Source organism: Quercus suber, unplaced genomic scaffold, assembly GCF_002906115.3.
Source record: "Quercus suber isolate HL8 unplaced genomic scaffold, Cork oak 2.0 scaffold_835, whole genome shotgun sequence".
In the NCBI taxonomy this organism is placed as follows: Eukaryota; Viridiplantae; Streptophyta; class Magnoliopsida; order Fagales; family Fagaceae; genus Quercus; species Quercus suber.
Window position 1 is genome coordinate 60840 of NW_027070265.1, and position 24317 is coordinate 85156.

General features: G+C 36.2%; 1 protein-coding gene and 6 non-coding genes across 7 annotated transcripts; 6 read left to right on the plus strand and 1 right to left on the minus strand.

The window, feature by feature from the left end:
• Positions 1-7313: 7313 nt before the first annotated feature.
• Positions 7314-7452, minus strand: LOC112006316 (small nucleolar RNA Z247). Its single transcript, XR_002882325.1, has one exon. It is a non-coding gene; the product is annotated as a small nucleolar RNA Z247 (small nucleolar RNA).
• Positions 7453-15251: 7799 nt separating this feature from the next.
• LOC112006317 (small nucleolar RNA Z267) lies at positions 15252-15325 on the plus strand. Its single transcript, XR_002882326.1, has one exon. It is a non-coding gene; the product is annotated as a small nucleolar RNA Z267 (small nucleolar RNA).
• Positions 15326-15601: 276 nt separating this feature from the next.
• Positions 15602-15688, plus strand: LOC112006318 (small nucleolar RNA R44/J54/Z268 family). The gene has a single exon (XR_002882327.1). It is a non-coding gene; the product is annotated as a small nucleolar RNA R44/J54/Z268 family (small nucleolar RNA).
• Positions 15689-15930: 242 nt separating this feature from the next.
• On the plus strand, positions 15931-16016 carry LOC112006319 (small nucleolar RNA R44/J54/Z268 family). Its single transcript, XR_002882328.1, has one exon. It is a non-coding gene; the product is annotated as a small nucleolar RNA R44/J54/Z268 family (small nucleolar RNA).
• Positions 16017-16067: 51 nt separating this feature from the next.
• LOC112006315 (small nucleolar RNA snoR122) lies at positions 16068-16148 on the plus strand. The gene has a single exon (XR_002882324.1). It is a non-coding gene; the product is annotated as a small nucleolar RNA snoR122 (small nucleolar RNA).
• A 354-nt stretch (positions 16149-16502) lies between these two features.
• On the plus strand, positions 16503-16592 carry LOC112006314 (small nucleolar RNA SNORD96 family). Its single transcript, XR_002882323.1, has one exon. It is a non-coding gene; the product is annotated as a small nucleolar RNA SNORD96 family (small nucleolar RNA).
• Positions 16593-22338: 5746 nt separating this feature from the next.
• LOC136065039 (uncharacterized) lies at positions 22339-23994 on the plus strand. Its single transcript, XM_065767691.1, has one exon. The coding sequence runs from the start codon at positions 22339-22341 to the stop codon at positions 23992-23994; it is 1656 nt and encodes a 551-aa protein (XP_065623763.1).
• The last annotated feature ends 323 nt before the right edge of the window (positions 23995-24317 follow it).

A 24317-nucleotide genomic window follows, 5' to 3' on the forward strand; every position in this document is an offset into this window, starting at 1 on the left:
AATTGACATCATTATTAAAACATTTCCACTTCATTGACCGACTGACTTTTGTTTATTTCTTTTCTCCCAAAAAAAAAATACTTTTGTTTATTTTTACTTAAAAAAAAAAAAAAAAAAACCTCCACCATCAATACCACCAACATGCCTCAAATAGTCTCACAGCCACCACCAAATTGGGCATAAAATTATAAGAGTGCAATCCTACCAAGACTCACCATCCCAATACTTAAACCCAAACAATCGGGGAATCCAACTAAATCAAGGAAAATAAATCTCATGGGGAACGAAAATGAATACTTTTAAACATGAAATAATAAAACTTTTAAAAAAAAAATTCTAAAATAAACGGTAAAAAGTGTAAATCATTCAAAATTAAATGTTCAAATTCATCTAATTACTTTTTTGTAATCTTTCTAAAATCAATTAATGGTGCTCAATTAAGAATAACATGCTGTGAAAAATATGATGAATTTTTTTTTTTTTTTGAGAAGAAAAAAAAATGAAGACTTTTTTTTTTAATGAAAAATTGAAGACTCAGTGCAAAGTGTAAACAATATGTCTATATATATATATAAGTGTGACCATAATTTTCCATTTTTTATTCATTGGTTTACCATCCAGTTCAATGTGTGCAATTGTAAACCTGTAATAGTAAAAATAATATTAAACAAAAAATTATTAATATATGTAAGAGCATGCATGCACTAGATACATATACATACATACATATATATATATATATATTCACCTGCAATCACCACGTTAAGAAAGAAACTAAACATGCAGGTTTCTGCAACTAGTCTTCTATTCACCTATTAAAGTACTTAATATAAAATAAAAGCACGCATAACGATGGCATAGGTTGTGCAGTGAATTTGAGATAGTGAATTCTTCTTATCATCTCCAGCTCTATACCATGATCACGTTAAAATATAATATAAAATGGACATAGGTAATTTCAATACTCCAATGCATTAAATTCAACACAAAACGGAAATAGACATGTGTTCATATGTTCACATCATATCAACTCCAATGCATTGAAGCTAACTCTCACCAAAAAATATGTTATGATTTTATGGGTGTGTCCATATGTTTTATTCTTATTATTATTTTTTTAATAATCATAGCTAGAAATTAACTTTGTGTCTAATGATGAATTGGAAGGGTGTATTACACATTATGAGAAAAAAAAAAAAAAAAGTTCACTATTTGTTAATGGTATGAAACTAACTTTATCTTTTGTAGGCATTTTTATTCCGTACCGCAAAACTTTTCCGGTTTTGAAAATATAACATTATATATTATTATATGAAAAAACAAAAAAAGAGACATTGAAATGTGGCTGGAGTTGGGGGTTCTGGCGTGCATTTAGCTTAGCATAATGAAAGCAACGTGAGGTGGGTTATGAGATCGCACACGTATAACTGCTCTATTTACGTAGGGCTGCTTTCTCACGCGGTTCTCGAAAACTCATTTCCGCGTTGTTTCTTTTTCCTCCGTTGAATTCCCTTTTCCCTCACGGATTCCTCTTTCCTCAAACCAATAAAAACCAAATTAAAAAAAAAAAAAAAAAAAGTTCACTATTTGTTAATGGTATGAAACTAACTTTATCTTTTGTAGGCATTTTTATTCCGTACCGCAAAACTTTTCCGGTTTTGAAAATATAACATTATATATTATTATATGAAAAAACAAAAAAAGAGACATTGAAATGTGGCTGGAGTTGGGGGTTCTGGCGTGCATTTAGCTTAGCATAATGAAAGCAACGTGAGGTGGGTTATGAGATCGCACACGTATAACTGCTCTATTTACGTAGGGCTGCTTTCTCACGCGGTTCTCGAAAACTCATTTCCGCGTTGTTTCTTTTTCCTCCGTTGAATTCCCTTTTCCCTCACGGATTCCTCTTTCCTCAAACCAATAAAAACCAAATTAAACCTGATCAGACCCAACCATGCATCAAGATAATACGGACAACTGCAAACCAACCTGTAAATTACACCCTTTTAATTTTTTACTCTGAGAGTTTCATTTCCGAATATTCCTCCATATTTTGTGAGTTTTTTTTTTTTTTTTTAAATCGGTGGGCTTAGATAGCTGACAGTGCATGGTGTGATAAAATTAAAATGATCGGCAATATAAGAATCTATTTATTTAATTAGTCATTTTTCTGATATTTGTAGCTAGGATATACTAGAGAGCGAAATCTTGCCAATGGTAATGAATTGATGTGAGTATGTGAGCATGGCGGTGGTGGAGCCATGATAAATCATTTTTTTTAATATAGAAATTAACACGCTCATAAAGGAAAGAATGAAATTTTAACGCGCAAAAGCACGTTATAAACTTTAACTCCATTGGAAAGTCATGCACGGTATGATAAATCTAAATTAGAAAAAATATTGTTTATAGTTAGATATTATATATAAGGTTATGATATATGTGCAATAGATAACTTGTCCTTAAATATACAGTTTAAAATTTTCAAGAAATTTGGGGTAATTCCCCCAAGCTTCAATATGTCTTCTCTGCCCTGTATGTGAGTACTGATAAATTTGAATATGAACACAAAAGTTTGATTACTTTTTGGAATTTGAATTATGATGATGAAGAGTTTCATATTTATTATAGCTACCCAAGTTAAAGAACATATGAATATGATTCCAGCTCCAAATAAAAAAAATAAAAAAGTTAATGAACAAATAGTGTGTACAATGAAGTTATATTTTGTATTTTTGGGATATATTATTCTTTTGGTCTTCAAATTTAAAATATTTGATTGGTCTCTTAATTAAAATTTTAAAATTTATAACTTAGTCTTTCCACTGATTGTCTATTCATATATACTAAAAAGGATTGAGGTGCCTCACATTTAGGGTACTAGTATTTGGAAATATCCTATATTTTAGCATCAAACCCCAAAAAAATGGGCATTATCCGGCATGTTAGTTGTAAAAAAATTTACAATTTAATTACAATAATGTCTTACTTAAAAAACATTACTGTAGCAAGTTGTATAATTTTGAATTAATTTTGCGGTAAAGCTATTGCCCCCCAAGCTTCAATGTCTGCCCTATATTGTGAGTAGCGGTAAATTTGAATATGAAAACAAAAGTTTAATTACTTTTTGGAATTTCAATTAAAATGAAATTTTCATATTTATAGCCACCCATGTTAAAGAACATATGAATATGATTCTCCAACAAAAATAAATAAAATTAAATAGTACGAAAGTACGATGAAGTAAATTTTCTTTTTAATTTTGTGATAAATTATTCTTTTGGTCTTCAATTTAAAATTTTTTATTGTTCTCTTAAAATTTTAAAACGTCTTTCCACTGATTGTCTATTCATATATACTGTGGTGGGCCTTTTTGCAACTGTGGGCTAGGTTGCCTCCTACCACACTAAGGCTCAAAGGTTCTGAGTAGGAGAGTTAGGACTAGTTTGGCTACAACACACCCCAAACCGGCTTGTGCGCAAACTGAGGACCCTTTACTAAAACTTTGGTGATGTGCCCACTAAAGCAATAAAGAAATAGTATATAAAACAATAAAGTAATAGAATGCTTTTGGTCGAATGACTTTCCTTTGTTGCTGTTGTTAATATATATAGTACATTAGATATAGACTTGAGTAGATAAGAATTTGACTAGATCAAATAAAGTATCAGATAGAGTACAAGTATTTCACTTTGAATTGAGTTTCTATCCCTATTATCTCTCAGTGTGGTGTAGCTTGTTATCTTGATAATGCTGATTTGAATGTTGATCATTATCTTCACCTACTGTTCCAATACGCCCCCGCAAACGAAACAAAGTGGAGTGAACGTTGAGTTTGTCACGGAGAAGCTCAAAGCGATGAGAAGTCAATGGTTTGGTGAAGATGTCAGCAACTTGATCCTTAGTGGAGCGATACTATACAACAAGACATCGAGTAGCAACACGGTCTCGAACAAAGTGAAAGTCAATTTCGATGTGTTTTGTACGGGCATGAAAGGCAGGATTGGTAGTGAAGTAGATGGCTCCAATGTTGTCACACCAAAGAACAGGTGGGCGAGGAAGGAAGAAGCCAAGTTCCCGTAAGAGAGATTGAAACCATAGAAGTTCAGCAGTAATGGTGGCCAAGGAGTGATATTCTGATTCTGTACTTGAGCGTGACACAGTTGGCTATTTGCGAGAGCTCCATGAGATAAGATTGGAGCCAAGAAATGCACAGTAACCATCGGTTGATTTTCTGTCATCAGGGCAGCCAGCCCAATCAGCATCAGAGTAGGCTTCTAGCAAGGATGATGTGCTCTTTGTGAGAAGGAGACCATGAGAAATGGTGTGCTTGAGGTAGCATAGTATACGCTTAACAGCCTGCCAATGGATATTGGTGGGACAATGCATAAACTAACAAACCTTATTAACTGCAAAGGAAATGTCAGGTCTGGTCAAAGAGAGATATTGCAAAGCACCCACTATACTCCGATACTCAGTAGGATCGGGCAATGAATCACCATGAAAGGCAGAGAGAGCATGAGCAGAGGACATAGGAGAGGAGATAGGCTTGGCATAGGTCATCTTTGTGCGACTCAAGAGATCCATGATATATCTACGTTGTGTAAGGAAGAGACCATTTGGAACAAGGACAGCTTCAATGCCCAAAAAGAAATGTAATGGTCCCAAATCCTTATTGCAAAATGCAATTGAAGGCAATTGATAAGACGATGGATGGCAATGTGAATCAGAGCCAATAACAATGATGTCATCAACATAAACCAGAACATAGATGATGATGTTGGTAGATTTGTAAATGAAGAGAGAAGAGTCAGACTTAGAACCCATGAAGCCCATCTTAAAAAGCTTATTACTGAGACGGGAAAACCATGCTCTAAGGGCCTGTTTCAAGCCATAAAGTGCATTCTGATAGGGATAAGATGGATGTATGAAGCCAGATGGTTGAGCCATGTAGACATCTTCAGAGAAGAAGCCATGAAGAAATGCATTTTGAACATCAAGTTGGCATATAGTCCACCAAAAAGAGATAGCTATAGAAAGAACAATGCGAATTATAGTAGGCTTCACCACAGGACTGTAAGTTTCACCGAAGTCAACCCTAGGTTGTTGGTGAAAACCTTTGGCGATTAGGCAAGCTTTATACCTGTCAATTGTGCCATCAGCATTTCTTTTGATGTGAAATACCCACATGCAGCCCACAATATTCATAGTGGGAGAAGGAGCAACTAGATTCCAGGTGCCATTGCAAAGGAGAGCATTAAATTCAACAATCATGGCTTTACGCTATTCTACTTGCTTGGAAGCAGCAGTGAAGGATGTGGGTTCAGTATTTGTGGGTGAGGAAGAGGTAAGTAAAGCTTGAGGTAAAGGATATCGAACAGTACCATCTGAAGGGTGCTTGGGTTTGAGGATGTTGGATTTGGATCGTGTTTGCATGGGATGAATATTTTGTGGTGGTGCAGGTGGAGCCTGTGGATTGGAGTCAGCAAGAGGCAATTGTTGTGTAGTAGGTGAAGTACTTGAACTGGGTGGTGTAGGAGGAGATCTTGATACCGATGAAGTAGCAGTTGACTGTGGAGTAGGTGAGGACCCAAGGATGGAAGGCAGAGAGGAAGGGAGATATGCAACCTATGGAGATGATTGTGAGGAAGCAGCAGGAACAGAGTTAGTAGCATATGGAAATAAATTTTCATCAAAGACCACATTACAAGAAACATAGATTTTGCCAGATGGGAGATGATAGCATTTGTACCCATGATGAGAAGAGTTATAGCCTACAAAAATGCATTAGGCAGAACGAAATTGAATTTTGTTACGATTGTAAGGCCATTGAAGTGGCCAACAAGCACACCCAAAAATTTTCAAAAATGAGTAATCAAGAGTCCTTTGGAATAGGAGTTCAAAGGGAGATTTGTTGTTCAAAACAAGTATAGGTAAACGATTTATCAAATAACATGCTGTTTCAAATGCATCAACCCAAAAATAATGAAGTAGTGATGAATGACTTAGTAATGTGAGACTTGTTTCAACAACATGACGATATTTCCTTTCCACTGATCCATTTTGTTGATGAGTGTGAGGGCAAGAGATTCTATGAGAAATGCCCAATTTTGCAAGTAAATGATTTAATTTTTGAAACTTACCACCCCAATCAATTTGAATAGCCTTAATTTTCCTTTCAAAAAATCGTTCAACATGGATATGAAATTGTGAAAATATGCGAAACACATCAAATTTAGAAGAAATGGGAAAGAGTCATGCATAACGACTAAAATCATCAACAAAACTATCATAATAACATGCACCATTTATTGAAGCAATAGGGGAAGGACCCCATTCATCAGCAAACAATAAATCCAAAGGAAACCTAGACCTATAATTGGTAGTAGTAAAAGAAAACTAGTGACTTTTGCCCTGTTGACAAGCAAAGCATACATCAAATGTTTTATTTGCAACAAAGGGAAGCTAAAACTTTGAAAGAATTTGACGAACAGTGCAGAAGGCAAGGTGTCTAAGGCGACCATGCCAAGTAGTGAGGGATGCACGTTCTCCAACAAAAGTAGCACATTGATGATGTTTGGAAGAAGATGGGAAAAAGGAGTAGAGTCCAACTTTACTCAACCCACGATGGAGGATGCGTCCCGAAGCTCGATCCTTAATACAAAAAAAGTTTGGATGAAATTCAAGAAAACAATTATTATCTTTGGTGAATTGACTAATTGAAATTAAATTTTTTGTGATGTGAGGAACGTGCAGAACATTTTGTAAAAGAAATTATTTAGAAAAGGAAGGACGGGAAAAGGAACGAATGTGGGTGATGGCCAAACCTCCTCCATTACCAACGTGAATTTGATCAGTACCAACATACTCCTCAGATTGGAGGTTGAGATTGCTTAAGTCTGAGGTGAGGTGATTGGTTTCTCCAGTGTCTGGGTACCAATTATAGTCAGCAAAAGATGGGGAACCAGCAATAAAGGTAGCAAGTTGGGAGCTTGAGCTTTCACCATGATAGGCATGATTGAACCAGTTATAGCATTGGAGGGCTGTGTGACCCATTTTGTTGCACACTTGACATGTGGGCCTAATTGTTCCAGAGGAAGGCCTAGAAGGATGAGGCCCAGTGAAGGGATAAGATGTGGTACGACCACCACGTCCACGATCACGATGCCCACAAGAAGAGGCAGAGTTGTTTCCTCCACTAGTTGAACGAGGTGACCCTCGTGAACAAAGGCCGCGACTTGGCTGGGATTTTGAAGCTAGATTTACCGAAGGGAAAGCTTTTGCAATGACATTATGGTGCTACTCAAGGCAGTTCTCATGTGCAAGGAGATGACCATAGAGCTCGTCAATGGAAAGAGGATCGACGCGAGTGGTGACAGACATAACAAAGAGGTCATACTTAAGACCCAAACTTGCAAAGAGATATGAAATGATTTCAAAATTGTTGAGAGGTTGTCTAGCAGCGGCAAGGGTATTGGCTAAACCCTTGAACTTTTGAAAGTCATCGGAGATCAAGGATCCACCTTTCTTTGCCATAGCAAGCTGATAGTAGATCTGCATGATTCGGGCTCTAGATTGCGAAGTGAACATTCATTCTAGAGCCATCCAGAGATCACGTGAGGTGGTGTAGCCCACAACCTGAGTGAAAACTCCTTCAGTCAATGAGGACAGCAAAGTGCTCATTATAAGTTGGTCTTGTTGAACCTAGGTAAGAAATTTTGGATTTCCGATTGAATCAATGGTTGATGTCGTGTCAAGATTGGGAATCACTTGTGGTGGTGGTGTGATTGTACCATCAATGAAGCCGAAGACTCTCTGACCACGCATATATGGAATGATCTGTGCCTTCTAAAGTAAAAAGTTATCACGGTTGAGTTTGACAGTGACAATGTTGTGAGGATTGATGAATGAAGGTAAGGTGTTTGATGTGTTTGCTGAAGTAGTGATTGAGGTGAATGGGTTTGTGTTTGGTCTAGTTGGTAAGGTAGTGGTTGAGGTGGATGATGTTGATTCTGCCATGTTGTGGGTCTTTTAAAGTTCTGATACCATAAAACAATAAAGCAACAGAATATAAAACAATAAAGTAATAGAATACTTTTGGCCAAATGACTTTCCTCTGTTACTATTGTTAATATATATAGTACATTAGATATACATAACTTGAGTAGATAAGAATTTGACTAAATCAGATAGAGTATCAGATAGAGTACATGTATTTGACTTTAGATTAAGTTTCTATCCCTATTATCTCTTAGTATGGTGTAGCTTGTTATCTTGATAAGGCTGATTTGAATGTTGATCATTATCTTCACCTACTGTTCCAATACCCACAACAAAGGAAACTGTTACAAAAGGGGTATGACAAACAGATATAATATAACAACAATAAAAGAAAGTATGCTTACTGTCAGCTGAAAATCAGAAGGTATTGAATGAAATAGAAGGTAAAGCAAGGTAGCAATATAAATGCAATATAAATAAGATGATAATAATAAGAGAGAAATAACACCAATGCTTAATCAATAAAATGAAAAAAGAAATGGTTAGTCTGCCACGCTTGATTGTCTTGCGGAGTTAAGTCCAAGAAGGGAACCACTTCTTCAATGTGGGTAACCTTACAGGAAAATCCTGCCATGAAAATTACCCACTTTGAGAGAATGGACCTAAATGGTTTATGCTCAAATTCCTTAATCCTTAATAGATGGTAGGCTTTTAGAGGGAGAGAAGGGATTAGCCTACTGGTGCATGCCTGCTATCACATTTTTGCCTACTCTCTGTTGTTTCTTTCTAACTCCTTCATTTTTCTTTCTAAGTTTTCTTCTCCCTTTTCTCTCTTTTTCTTATTCCCTTGTGGGGTTGTTATGTTCACTCTTACTTTTCTCTCCTGCTGTTCTGTTCTTGTTGTTCCTCTTCTTCTCCTTGTTTCCTATACACAGCAAAGGGCCCTTTTATATTGCCTGTCGTGAAGGGTTTTAGCTGTTTTACCCCTTAACTGCTTTTGTTTGGGTGTGGGTGTCCTTCCAGACCATCCACTAGACTGTCAGCTACTCAGCCACTACCACTTACCTGTGCTAGCTATGCCACATCCCATTACCAGACAAGGAGTCTTATTTTGTTTGCTTGCTCACCGTGGCATTCCCATCTGAATAAGAGTGGACATTCTCTCTCACTATCTCTCATGACATGCACCTAGTAATTTCAACTCATCTTTTCCTCTTTTGGATGGTATGTCATCCTAACAGGATATTTCTCTCAAAAGAGTTTAAGCAAAAACCCCCAAAATAGGCTCTCCCCTCCCCCCCCCCCCCAACCCCAGACCATACCCTTTCTTATCTCTAACCCATGGTCCACCACTTCCTGTATTGGCTGGGTACAGGTTAATAGTGCCTGATCCTTGTGCGTGCTCTACTTCCATGTGTGTCCATGGCTTGTCTGCTGCTCATGTGTTTGCTATGACTTGAAAGCTTGTTTGTACATTCTACTGCTCATTCTTGACCTCTTATGGCATGAATTTCCCCTGAGCCTTCGTTCTTTATGTCTTACTTCCTTCCTAGGCTGGGTCTTGCTTGATTGTGGCTTATTCCTTCTCCAATCCATCATTTGCCCCTTTCGTAGGTTTGCTAGCACTTTTGCCATGCCATTCTGTCATTCTTGCTGTGCTATTATATGACCCGTGCTTACTGGGCTCCTTTTGGGCCTACTGTATACTTTCCCTTTGCTTAATTCTCGTGGCCCAGTATTACCATTGGGCTAGTGTTTATACTATTTTGGGCTTCCTTGACCCATTCCATTGCTTCTGGGCTTCCTTGGCCCATCTCATCCTTTTAGGCATCCTCGGCCCATTTCTTTTCCTTGGGAATCTTCGGTTCATTTCCTTTTCTTGGGCATCCTCGGCCCATTTTACTCCCATGAGAATCTATTGGGTTTTCTCAGCCCAAATTACCATATCCTTACTTTTATGGTTCATGGGCTTTCCATCAACCCCTTACTCACTTAATTCATTACTTCGGGCCTCTTTGACCCATTCCTATTTGCTTTCCATTTCATATAATGCCCATGGGTTTACTACTTTTTTTCTCTAGGCTCCTTTAGGCCCGCTTGCTTTCTTTAAGGCCTATTTATTATTTTCTAGGCCTATGATCCATTATTCATGTCATTCGAGCTTAATAATTTTCTTCTCAATTTATTAACTCTTTTCCTCCCATATTGTTGAGCTTCTTCCTGCTATTGGGCCGCTCTGCCAAAGTGGGCATCAACATTTACTAAAAAAATTTTGAGGTGCCCCACATTTAATGGACTGAAAATAGAACTAACCTCATAATATTTTAAGAGAAAAAAGAAATTAAAACAAGCATTGAATGAATGGAAGAAAAAAAAATGGATAAAAAAATGTACACGAAATATTCTCAAAATTTTAAATTTAAATGACTAAATTAAAACTTTTAAACTTTAAGAAAACCAAGTGAAAGTTGCAATTTTCCTTAATTTTTTGTTGTAAACAAAAACACAGAGCTGTGTAAATTAACATAAAATTATTAAATTGCTCGCAGCAAATATATATATATATATATATATTAATTAATCTTCGTGGCAAAATTAAGGATGTATATAGATGGTAGCAAATGTGGTGCCACAAACCTTTTTTTTTTTTTACTTTTTACGTGTGTGTGTGTGTGCCCATTTCCTAAATCAAAATGGAGAGCATGAGATTATTGAATTGAATAGTACTGAGTATTTAATTTTTTTTGTGGTACCAAGATCCCCCAATCGAGTGAAGAAGCCCTCAAATCAATCTTACCTAAGTGGAAGAAAGTTGTGATAGAAGAAATGAAGGCTTTAGATTAAAGTAGATCCGAAACTTTGGAAACTGATCACAAAAACAAACGCATGGTTGGCTGCATGAGCTAGCGGATATACCCTAAAACATAAAGTTTGTGGCTCTATGAGAATTTGGTTCTATCTTCTGTGCGGAGATCAAACTATAGCTTTACCAACATTGTTGAATATTGATTCATCTACCAATCACAAAAGCTTATACATGGGTGGAATTTTTTCTTTCTTTTTGGTCTAAGAGTGGTAGTATGACCTATCATTTTCTCCAAAGTAAAGTTAAAGTTAAGAGAAAAATAAGGAAAAGGGTTTCAATCAATTCAATGTCAATGCCCCATTTTCTCTCTACTTTGGTTGGGGGTTAAAAAGTGGACAAGAAAAACCTAAAAACATGGATGCGAGCTTTAAGTATATCAATCCCTTTTTCATTATTACATAACTTAATCTTATGCTACTTTCTTTGTACTTTGTTCTTAGATGCATGGCATACTGGATTAGTTTGGAATGGGTCATTTCAGCAATGCAAATGTCATATAAATATAACTAAGGTCAAGTATAGAGGCTGCGGCGCTTAATTTAAAATTTTAAACAGTTTTTTTATATCTTTATAATCACTTTTAGTTTCAAACGGTCCATTGGATCTGGAAAAGGCTGTTTGTTTTAAAATTTGATGATACAGTATAATGTTTACCACTTCTAGTAGGTTTTGATCTGAAAGAGATCGAATAATCAATACACAATATTGTAAGGTAAAAATGATTTAGAAATTTACTCTCACGTTCTGAAGTAGCTAGTGAACTTGTGTGATAAATTCCAAGGTTGATGAATGTAACTAAAAATTACCAAGTGTTAGACACAAATTACTATATGGACGATGCCATTAACTAGACGAGCACATTGGACGATAGCTCATATCTATTCTCCATCACTTTTCATTTTTGTTTTTCATTATAGAGCTCATACGAATATTTGGCAATTTAAAGATGCGTGCTTATAGAGGATCTCTCACTGTTCTCAAGTCTTTTTTTCTTTTTTCTTTTTTTTCTTTTTTCTTTCCGTAGAGTAAAGAAGGGCTATTTTCTTGTATATATCAAATTTGAATTGAAATTATAAGCCTTTTACTGAATTCATAATCATCCATTGAGAGAGTTACAAAGATTACTGATGAAAAAAGGTGATGAGAGAGACCAGAATATTCATTAGTTTTTGTTCTAAAGTTTACGTTAAAGTACTTGGACTTCTTCAAGATTAAGACATGGACATGGTGGCAATGTTAAACAAGGTTTCATGAAAGTCCAAATCTTGAGGCAGCCATCCTTGCCTCCATGTGCATATACACGGTCTAACAAAGAGGCGTGAAAGAGTTGTTCTTCTAAGAGCTAATTAAGAAGATGGCAAACGGTCATTAATTTAGGATACAAGGGTCAGAACTCAGAACCCCTGTATTGTATATAAGGACAAAATATCTTAAAGCAATGATAAGAGAACTCTTATTGGACTAATAAAGCTCAATGGAGTTTGATCAAAACAAATCATAATCAGGCTTCAACAAAACTTCAATTTTTGAAGCCTTTCTTTCTATATCTTGGTAAAGCTTCTCTAGATAAAGATTAAGAAAACATTGAACTTGAAAGTAGTTGAAACTCTACTATAAGGAACATGTTAGATAAATCCATAATATATATAAAATAAAAAAATATTTGACGTTTGATAGACATGCCACAAGTATTTAAGACCTTACAATTTTATATGTTCATTGTTTTAAAATATACAACTTTTTTTGTTAAATTTTATCTTACATTTAAACACTCCATAGGAATCTTGGTACATGCCCCTTTTTTTTATGAAGAAGAATAGATTGTTCATATATAAACTAAATAATAATAAAACAATCCACTATCAAATAGAATTTTACAGTCAAGAATATTTAATTCGTAGTAAACTTAACTATGATTATCAAACCTAGCGCTGAAACCCTCAAACTTCTTTAATATGGACCTACTTCAACATGGACCTCTAGCTCACACTTTGCTCTTTAGTATGGTTGATATCTGAAGCTTGGGTTGCAACTTGATTCCACCAGTACTTATGGTATAAGAATGATCTATGGTAGATACTTGAAAGAGTAGAAGGCATAAAACCTCTCAAATCTCAAAAGAGTAGCTTTTCAAGACTTGAAAAACATGCTTTAAGATTTTATTTATATACCTAGTGAATATGGATTGAAACGCTAAATGTTTGATGGGCTATTGGCATCTCAATCAGTCAAAGATTAGGCTCGATTGTTCGAGCCTAGCAAATTGTGAATTCTTGAACCTGTAGCTTGTATGTTCTTAAATTCTAACTTCCAGCACTTTGTGCAATGTCTAACATGATCTATAGACACTATGATCTATAGCTAGACAATTTTTTATGTACACGGTTTGCCAATATACTAAACATTTAGAACCTAACAATGTTTAAGAATCAAACAAAGCTCAATTTAAACATAGGAATAAGGAGACAAAAGGAATAAATATGAACAATTATGAAAATTCAAATAACACCTAGCAACTAATGACAATTGTTGTTGAAGTGTTAGCAAAAGATGTCAGTCCACATGGCAAGAAAGGAGAAAACAAAGGTTCATTTTTACAAATTCTCTAATCGACTCTTTATTATTTATTAATACTTATTAAATAAATGTGTATCATATGTTTTTTTTTTTTCTTAATGCATTGGTTACTAGCTATTTGATCTAATATATAGTACAATTTTGCAAATAAAGATCATAGTATTTGAATTTTATCGACATAGTGTTTATAATTAACTTATAACTATAGGTGTAGGGATAAAAGCCCAAATTTGTCTAGTGGGCCTTGGGCCTTATCTAGGGACATGGGCGTGTCTGAGGAGGGGTAGGTACTTAAGAGGGGCCCCGTGCTTAGAGTCACATAAAGAAGGAACAGAAGACTAAAGTCCAAGGAAGAACTCCTTCTCGGATACGATGAATAACTAATTAAATTTGTATTTCAGCAGTCTAGGTGACCTTCCAGGAGGTTTCCATGATGAGGATGAGTCTCATATACGTGTCATAGCGATAAGAACTCAAAAATATCTAAAGGAAAAGCTGCTACCACCGCATTAAATATACTGCAGCTGCTTTTCTGACCGCATTTATGTAGAGAAGACTCCTGAACAGTGCAATCTTAGCTACCATAACTCATAGAAAGCCAAAGAGGATGTCTGATGGGACATGCACTCAAGTGAAGGCTTAGATGATTAACAAATGTAGGATCAAGATGGTAGGAAAGGAACTATATAATGTGAGAGACCTTCCATGAGAAAGGGGAGGGGAAGAAAAATAGAAAAGAAACACTGTAGCAATCAAGGTTGTATTTGTAAATAGTTATATTGATTTATACCCAGAATCGTCTTCTCGGACAGTGAATTTATTCAACCCTATGTATCCTATTCTTGTTTAATCATCTTCTGAACCCATACTAGCTGTTATTAAATTTACTAGGGCCTAGTTCTTTAACCAATACTCTACAAATTTATTGTACTGGACTCACTAGGCTATCATCCCATTCATCTTGGACTTGGGCCGCAAATTGTGTCCCTACAATAGGCATAATTGTTTTGATATAGTTCCAGTAAGCATAATTGAGTCTGGTCCTTTTAAACTTTCATAAATCAATGCATAGTTTAAAGTCGAACTTCAAAGGCCTGCACTTAAATAAATTAAAAAATTAAAAAGAAAAAAGAAAAAACCTAAACAGGTTGAGGGGGATTGAAGTACTGAACCACATACACAAATTCTACAAAGGGTGTGATGTGTTAACAGGCCTGAAGCCCATTGACAATAGAAGACCTTACATATTGGGCTATTTAAGATCCACATTATTTGTGCAAAACTGAGTTTGCGAAACCCACAGTTACATCAAGAAGGCCATAACTTCTTCTTAAAAAAAAATAATAAGGCCCTAACTTAAGGCCCATAAGTGACAGAGATTTTTCTATATTGATCCGTTTATAATGGACACGAGCTTGGGCCCAAATTGATGGACAGGAACATAGTATATTGTACATACTACGTTTCTTAAGATCCCCGACAGGCCCAGAATATTCCAGAACCCACTGGAACATAGGGCACTAGTGAAAAACACATAAACCATAAGGGTATCACTACAAATAAATCATTTGTTTTTGGTTTTCTTACCGTTCAAATCAACGGTCCAGATCTCTTCTCAGATTTTGCCCTAATTGTTCTGTCTCTCTCACTCTATATAAACCCCATAAACCCTTTCCTCAAACCCTAGACCCTCTCTCTCTCTCAGGATTCTGGCTTCAGAGGATTCTCACTCCTTCATTGTGTTTGTTTTCTCAAACCCTAAATCTTTCAATATTTCTGATTGATTTTTGCTATGTAAAAATCTATGTCTGTGCCTGTGATGGTTCTAAATATACTCCGAGAGAGTAATCTCTGTGAAATCAATTTGATCTGAGGCAAAGGCTTCCTATATTGTTATCATTTTCTCTGCAACCAAACAGATCATAAATTTGATTTTTCTAAATAGTTGGGTCTAATTCTCTATATTCTTGTAAAGATTGTGTTTTTCGTTATAGATTCTTAGTTTGTACAGTGTGATTGCAAATTTAGACACTTTTTATCAAATGGGTGTCTATTTTTATTTTCATTTGCTTAATTTGGCTCCATGATATATGCTTTAGCTAATGGGTCTTTGAAACTCTTACTATAAAACCACATTACTTTGATATATTAGTTGGCATTGCAAGTGATGATAAAACAGACAGGGACATCAGGACTCCTTTTGGAGAATGGTGACAAGTCTAATGGGAATCTCTCTGATGCAATACTGTACAAAATTATTCATCATCAATTTTTTAACTTGAAATTTTTTAATGCTTGTTGCTCTAGATTCTAGAATGGTTGCTATGATTAGTGTTCATTTATGTGAGTTTTTATATACCAATGGTGAACTGGGTTTCATTGATTTACAAATGTCATACATTTGCCTCCATGAATTATGTAATTGAACTGTTTTTATTTAAAATTTGGTTTGCAACTGAATCGTATGTATTTCCCACATAATGTTTTGAGCAAGTGATGATAAAACAGACAGGGACATCAGTACTCCTTTGGAGATTGTTGACATGTCTAATGGGAATCTCTCTGATGTTCACATCTATATTATATTTTTGCTTAATGTAATTGTTTTAAACTCTGTACTAGTTGCCAATGATGCAATTCATTGCACGTATTATCAGATATATGTTAAATGTTGATAAATCTGATTGTCACTACCTCTGAGGCAACTAAAGTTTTGTTCTTTGTGTAAACTTTGTTGGATCAAGCATATTGTTAATTCTTAGTATCTTAGCCTATATATTCGTCAATTGGTAGCAAACTCTATAATTTATTAAAAAATTTATGTGATATTATACATTACCTAAACCTACGATGGTTTTTTAAATATATTCTTGAGCATCAGCTATGAACAGAATTTCATTTGAGGCATGGTGGATTACCATGTAGGTGGTGAATTATGGTGTTGTTATTGACTAGTGTGGTGAGCTTAATCTCTTAGATGTGCCTGAGAAAGTCAGTTTCAATTGATGTTCTCTTGGCCTATATACCTCTAGGATCCTATAGAGAAAGGTGTTGAATGTCGCCAATGATGATATCATTAACCAATAACCATCTTTCGGGACTGAATGGCTTTTTAAGGCCTTGATGTTATTCTGCAATTCTGAGGCGATATGTTACTTGAAGCATTATATTTTCTTGAAAACTTTAGAGCACTAACTTATGAAAAAAAATTTGTAGAGCATTGAAGTTGTAGTTTTATTTTTGTTTGAAAAGTGAATTGTGAGTCATAATGTGACTGGGGATTTTTACCAGAAATCCCTTACTTGAATGGAGCAAACTTATTGAGTGTTTGCAAATTCCAAAGTTAATGTCACACAAAAATGCTTGTTGATGTTGATGGTCCTCCTTAGGGAGCTCCTCCATTGATGAGTGGTCTCATATTCCATCGCCTTGTGGAGCAGCGTTGCTGCCTTTACCTCTTGGGACTGGCCATGAGACATACATTATATTACAACATTTTGTTCTTGATTTTTTTTTTTTTTTCTTTACAAGTTTTATTTTCATTGTTGATGATGATATCATAAACCAAAATACCTATTTAGGGGACTGTAAATGATTTTTCAATTCTTTGGACATATTAGCCTATGATGACCTACAATTTTAGCAAAAGGGCGTTGGGTTATGATTTTTGTCATATTATTATATTTTTGTTTTATTTTTAAAATATAATATACATAAAACTTTTATTCTAAACAACAAGCTTTTATCTCTTCAATCAATAAAAGAATGTTTTATTAAAAATATGAATATGTTAAGATTTTTAAATATGTTTACCTTCATGTAACAGTTTAGTTTATTGTTCATTGAACTTGTACTCTCTAGTTCACATAGGATTTAATCATTTCGTTAATAAATGGCCGCAGCCTGATGATTGTTACACAAGAACGGAGATTTGAATGGTGCTTTTGTAGAAGTCTTAGTATTTAATTGGGCTCCAGAAGCACCTCATGTGATAAGTTCTTCTATATGGTATATGAGGGCTAAGAAATTGTTATTTGTTTTTTACTCCAACTTGAGTAATTGTGTGCCAGCAATTACATTTTCAAGACGGCAGACAAAGATTGAGGGGCTGTTTGGTATTATTATTTAAATAACAGTTTTGAATATTAAAACAATAATAACATTTTTAACGTATTTTTATAGCATTTAAACACGAATTTTCACTAAACTAAAAAATAAACAACAATAATTAAACACTGTTATCAAACGGTTTTTGAGTTTTATTGGCTGATGGTTTTTTTGAACACCCAATCAATCTGTTGTGGGTCTGGTCTAAAATGTTAAAAAAAAAAAAAAAGGAGAAAAAAAGTGAATTGGTAAAATTAAGTTGAAAAGGTAAAAAGCTTTAATGGTATAATGCCTAGAAATAGAATGCAAGAAAGAAAGATGACTATTTGTTGAATTGGAGTTAGTGCAAAATATTGAATACTCTTATTCATGAAAATATTGAATACTCTTATTCATGAAATCAATAGAGTTATATAAAAGTGTATCAGAAAACACCTTGCCATGAATTCAAATATTCCATTCTCAGACAATAAAAAATAAAATTCCTAAGAGGAGAGACACACTCATACGCACAAGAAAAAGGAGGATATGGTTTAGGATACTGGATGATAATATTTAATGGTCTTTGGAGTTGTGAAAGTGGAAAAGAACCGATTGACGATATAGTTGTAGTCTTATCTTTATTTTAAAAGTGAATTGTAAGTCATAATGTGACTGGGGATTTTTACCAGAAATCCCCTACTTGAATGGAGCAAACTTATTGAGTGTTTGCAAATTCCAAAGTTAATGTCACATAAAAATGCTTATTGATGTTGATGGTCCTCCTTAGGGAGCTCCTCCATAGATGAGTGGTCTCATATTCCATCGCCTTGTGGAGCAGCGTTGCTGCCTTTACCTCTTGGGACTGGCCATGAGACATACATTTTTTAAATGTTCTTGATTTTTTTTTTTTTTCTTTTTACAAGTTTTATTTTTATTATAATAAAAGTGTATCAGAAAACACCTAGCCATGAGCCCATGAAATCAAATATTCCATTTTCAGAAAAAATAAAAATAAAAAAAAATTCCTAAGAGAAGAGAGACGGTCGTGTACACAAGAAAAAAGGAGGATACGGTTTAGGATACTGGATGATCATCATATATATGGTCTTGGACTTGTGAAAAAGAATCTTTGGAGGCAGTACCAAAACTTCAGAATGTGTTTCCTCATTTTTACTCTCTATTTCCCATAAAGGAGCTAAGATGCCATGCCCTCTTGGGCCTCGTTGAAACTTGAAAACAAAACTTAATCAAATCTAAAGGCCTTCTCCAATCTTTACTCTCATAAGGCTCATTGGCGTAGGAAAACAATTTGTTCCACTGAACGAGTTCTCTGATGCACTACCTCCAGATTGTTCTAAGCCCCCTTCAAAAGCTCCTCAGTCGGCATCTTTTGGGCCTTGGCCTCCCTCATCTAACTTCATCGAAGTCCAAAAGTAAGAAGATTAGATGATAGAGCAAATTCATTTTGTGCTTTTAACTCAACTCAAACGGAAGAAAATTTGATTTAATATGAAAATTTATTACTATATGAATAAATCTGTTACACTCCCAAGCTATAGGATTTTAATTTTTTTTTCTAAAATTAATTAGCAAAATAGCAACAATCACTGTTGTCCTTATTGAAAGTATTGTCATATAAATTCTGTTTAATTAGATATTGTAAGAGTTTAAAAGAGTCTGTTTTACAATCACAATTCTTTGTAATTTTTTTACAAATGCTTATTTTAAATTCAAAACATAATTTTTCAACAGCTTATACAAACAAACTCATATACTTCTTCAAGGATGTGTTTGAGATTTATGTTTATAAAGTTCTCCTCTTATTCTTCTTTTATTTCTTTTTTTTTTTTTCCCAATTAAATTAGTTTTTATATATTTTTTTATATTTTTTTTTAAAAAAAAAAAACTAAGAACACGGGGATAGTAATAGTTCCACTATATCTTATTTCATTTTATGATTTAAAAATGAGTGTTCTAAAACAAAAGAAAAAAGAACACCTACTGCAAATTCGCTTGTTTAACGGTGTGTTCTCAAAATAAAAATATAAAAAAGAGAATAAATGGTGTACATTTATCTTTTTATTTCTGCCTTTCTCATTAAGTCATAAGGTTAAGGCTAAAAAGTTTCCGGATTATTGGTTTTTATTTCTGTGGGGTCCCAAGACTCCCAGCTTGATTGTCTCACTCTCATCTACACAATTGCACACTAAATACAGTGTTAGTAGGTATACATACACTACCAGAAACAAAATTATTCATATAATTCAATGAACCCAAATATCCAATAAGACATATTTGCAATTGGAACATACTGGAAATAATTCAAGAAGAAACAACTTTATCCATTGCGTTCAGGTAAATCTTATCTGGGTTTGCCACCTGTCTATTATAATAAAAATAGGGATAAAAATGATTGGGACATTTGGCCACCAGCTACATATCTTAAAAATCAAGAATCACATCATTTATGTGGAGCCCAATTTGGCTAAGAATTAAAGCCATCCACGTAGGTTTGTTTTGGCCATCCACGTAGTTGACAGAACATCCTGACTCATTTCAAAACTTTGCTTAATAGGTGCATCTTGGACCCATTTTTTTCTGACGAAAATGAGTGATCATCACATGCGTCGGTCTCACGGTGTCAATAAACTATTGGCCTTGTTACTCAGCAAAAAGAAAAGAAAAACTATTGGCCTAGTTGACAATATCAAAATTATTTTTGCTCTTGTGGGGACTATGGTTAGGTACTGGATTTGGATATTTGTATTAAATTATTGATTTTCCCAATTTTTTTTTAAACATTGTAGTTTTGACTTTTGAACATGTTTTCTTTGGTGTCGGGTCTTTTACTCCTTTATTTATCTTTTGTCTGGTTGCCACGTGCTTACTTTTTGTTTAGGTGATAACTAATTTTATTTTTAAACGATGGATATGACTTCTGTCCAATGACTAATGTCATTAGATATATTTGATTGCAGATACGTATTTAAGAGTGAACACATGTCCGAACCCTGATGAGTTCAGTGGCCACTAACCACCAGACAGAAGCCGAACCGATGAAGATAACCAAACTGTGATTTTTTAATATTATTTTTTTTTGTTTGTTGGTGGTGCAAGACTGTTGTGAATTTGAAGACGGAAAGGTTGAACAGGCTGACTTTTTTCGAAGAAAATTAATTCAATCTTACAACCTCTAGTCTTTTAGTGAGTGGCACTCGTGAAAATTATGTTTCTCTATAATCCTTCTTCTTGTTTTTTTGGTAAAGACATTTGAAGAAGATAATATAATCACAAAATAAATAAATGTTATGGAGAAGGATTTCAAAATTACAGGATTTGCCTGTCATGAAATAAATATGTGAAAATAGTCATGTCTTAGATATAATTTCATTATATTCAGTTATTTATCTATTTATTTATTTTTATTTTTAAATAGTTACAACAATGGGCTAGGAAAATTTTAAACATTAATTTTTGTAATAAAATATAATAAATTGTGCCATTATCAACTGCAAGATTCTTTTAGTCTTTACACTATACATCATGTTCTTATAATAACAAAATGCAAGTAGATGAAATTGTCATGTTGTATCTGATGTATATCTTGTTCTAAGTTAAATGATATGATCTATTTACCTCGTGTTTGCTAAGAAATAAGACACAAACTTGTCCTTAAGGAAGGTGATATATATAATATAGTAATCTAATTCTATACCAGATGTTGAAATTTGGACATTTCACCAAAGTCCATTATTCATGTCTTTCACAAACCCATATATATATATATATGTGCAAATTGATTCTTAAGGTTTATCACATTGCTATAACAGAGTACAGGGGAAAAAAGCATTTGACTATTTTATCATCTTCTTGGCAGCTAAATTGGACAAAAGGTGATATTTTCCATTAAGGTCATTCACAAAAATGACTGCTCTTTCAATTACGTGCAATGTGTTATAAAATAACGAACAACTCAATACCAAGATATTTAAGTCACACATGATATAACTTATGACAATTTACTTAATTGTTATAAAAAAATGACAATTTACTTTGTGGGGGATAAAAGGATCAAGCCCAAATTAACGGGCCGAACACCCACGAGAGAACTGTTTCACATCCGAAGAGAAGGATGAGTAGAATGCAAGGTCCAGATTGGAGCGGAATCCTCTGGGCAGAGGGTCATTGCTTTCCGAGGAGGATGTCTCCAGTCCGAGGAGGACATCTTCTGTCCGAGAAGGAAGTTTTACCCTGGTATGATAGCGGAGACTAATTGAGCCGGAGAAAGGCCTGGTTGATCGTCCGAGGAGCCCACCTGATCAAGATAAGCTCAAAGCACACTCAAAAACGATAAGGATGAAGAAATATCTGAGGGAAAGGCTGCTGCCACCGTATTCAATGCATTGCAACAGCTTTTCTGGCCGCATTTATGTGGAGAAGACACCTGAACAGTGTTTCATGACCTACCGCCACTCACACAGAGATGAAAAGCAGCTGCCTGACGTGACAGGTACTTGAGCACGTCCACGGATGGGGAGCACGTGGACGGTAGGGATGAGAGTGAGAGTGGTTATATAATAGAGGGTGAGGGTATGAAACGGGGCATGAAATGTGGGCGAAGCTGATCAAGAAATAAGAAAAGAAGTGATAATCTTTTGCGGAAAAACTCCCTTGTCCACTCTAGTTCTTCAACCCATACTCTACAAATTAATTGTCTTTGGGTTTACGTAGAGAAACGAGACCCTACAATTGGCGCCGTCTGTGGGGAGAGCTTGAGAGTAAGGGAAGAGTAACAGCAGTTGGTCATGGCTGGTCAAGGGCAACAACCGGCAGAATCTGGGGCCTCCCAACATATCGACCCCTTTCTTAACCTGGAGCGGGGGCAGGACCGTGAAGGTAGTGTGCATACTACCCACACTGATCGAACCCGGCCTCAAGATGGAAGTCGCGTCCCCCATGCAGAGAAAAACAGTATGCAAATAGAGATTGACAGATTGAAGAGAGAATTACGCTATGAGAAGAGGAAGCACACTGCAACACTCCCTGATGATGACTGGGACGATGGGCAAGATATTACCTATGAGCAGAACTCTCAAACTCCAATCAGTGAGACCTTCTCGTATGAAGCTGAGCGCCCTCGCGAGAAGCGATCTCGAGGACCATCGTGTGAAGCGGTGGGCAATGATGCCATGAGTAGGGCCCTGAGTCAGATTTCCAGGTCACCCTTCACTGGTAGGATCGAAGGAGCAGAGATGCCTCGGCGTTTCAACCAGCCAACCTTCACTATCTATAACGGCAAAACTGACCCTGTGGAGCACGTTAGCCATTTCAATCAGAGGATGGCTGTCTATGCCAGGGATGAAGCTCTGATGTGCAAGGTATTCCCATCCAGCCTGGGTCCTGTAGCCATGAGATGGTTTGATAACCTGAGGGCCGATTCCATTAATTCTTACCAAGAGCTTACTCAAGCCTTTGGTTCGCGATTCGTCACCTGCCGGAGAGTGCCAAGGCCATTATCTTCTCTTCTCTCCTTAAGCATGCGTGAAGGCGAGACACTAAAGGCGTACTCGGATAGGTACTGGGAGATGTTTAACGAGATGGAGGGTAACTTCGACGCCATGGCTTTGGAGACGTTCAAGTTGGGTCTCCCCACTGATCATGGTCTGAGAACGTCTTTGTCTGGTAAGCCAGTGGTTAGCATGCGCCAGCTCATGGATCGCATTGAGAAATATAAGAGGGTTGAAGAGGATAGGCAGCAGGAGAGGGGTAAGGATAAGACTACCACCCAGGACAGAAAGGACTATAGGTCGGACCGCTATAATAACAATAAGCCGAGGAGAGATTTCGCTGGACACTCGGGTTCAGCAAATACCCAGACAGTTAATACTGTATTCAAAGAGCCCGTTCAAGTAGTCTTGGATAAGGTAAAGAATGAACCATTCTTCAGGTGGCCGAACAAAATGGTGGGGAATCCGGACAGACGCAATCGTAACGTCTATTGTCAGTACCACCAAGATCATGGGCATACGACGGAAGACTGCAGAAGCTTATGGGACCACCTGGACCAACTGGTCGGCGAAGGCAGATTGAAGCATCTCTTGCATCGATCCAGCGGAAGAGGACAGCCAACGTTAGATGCCGAGAAAGGGAATTCTCCAAAACCCCCCTTGGGCGTTATCAATGTTATTTTTGCAGCACCGGGCAGGACAGGATACAGGCCATCGAAGGTCATGTCCGTGGCGCGGTTACAGGTGGGAGATGCCAACGTGAGTCCGAACAGCCCTAGGCAGGCTGTGCCCCTTGTTCTAGGCTTTTCGGACGAGGATAAAGCGGGGACCATTCAACCTCATGACGACGCCTTGGTGGTTACCCTCAGGATTGGGGGGTATGATGTGAAGAGAGTGATGGTAGATCAGGGCAGCGCGGTGGAGATCATGTACCTGATCTTTTCAAGGGATTGAATCTCGTACCTCGACTTGACTCCGTATTGTTCTTCCTTATTCAGCTTTGAAGGAAGGATGGTTATGCCGAAGGGGCAAATACGACTGCCAGTGCAAACGGGCTCGGAAATCGTGGAGGTGGATTTCGTTGTGGTGGATGTTTACTCCCCTTATACGGCAATTGTAGCCAGACCCTGGTTACACACGCTAGGGGCTGTCTCTTCCACTCTGCACCAAAAGGTCAAGTACCCATCCGAGGGGCGAGTTTGTGAGATCCGTGGAGACCAATCCTCGGCTAGGCAATGCCTAGTCGCTGCCATACGGCACGGGTCCGAAGACGAATC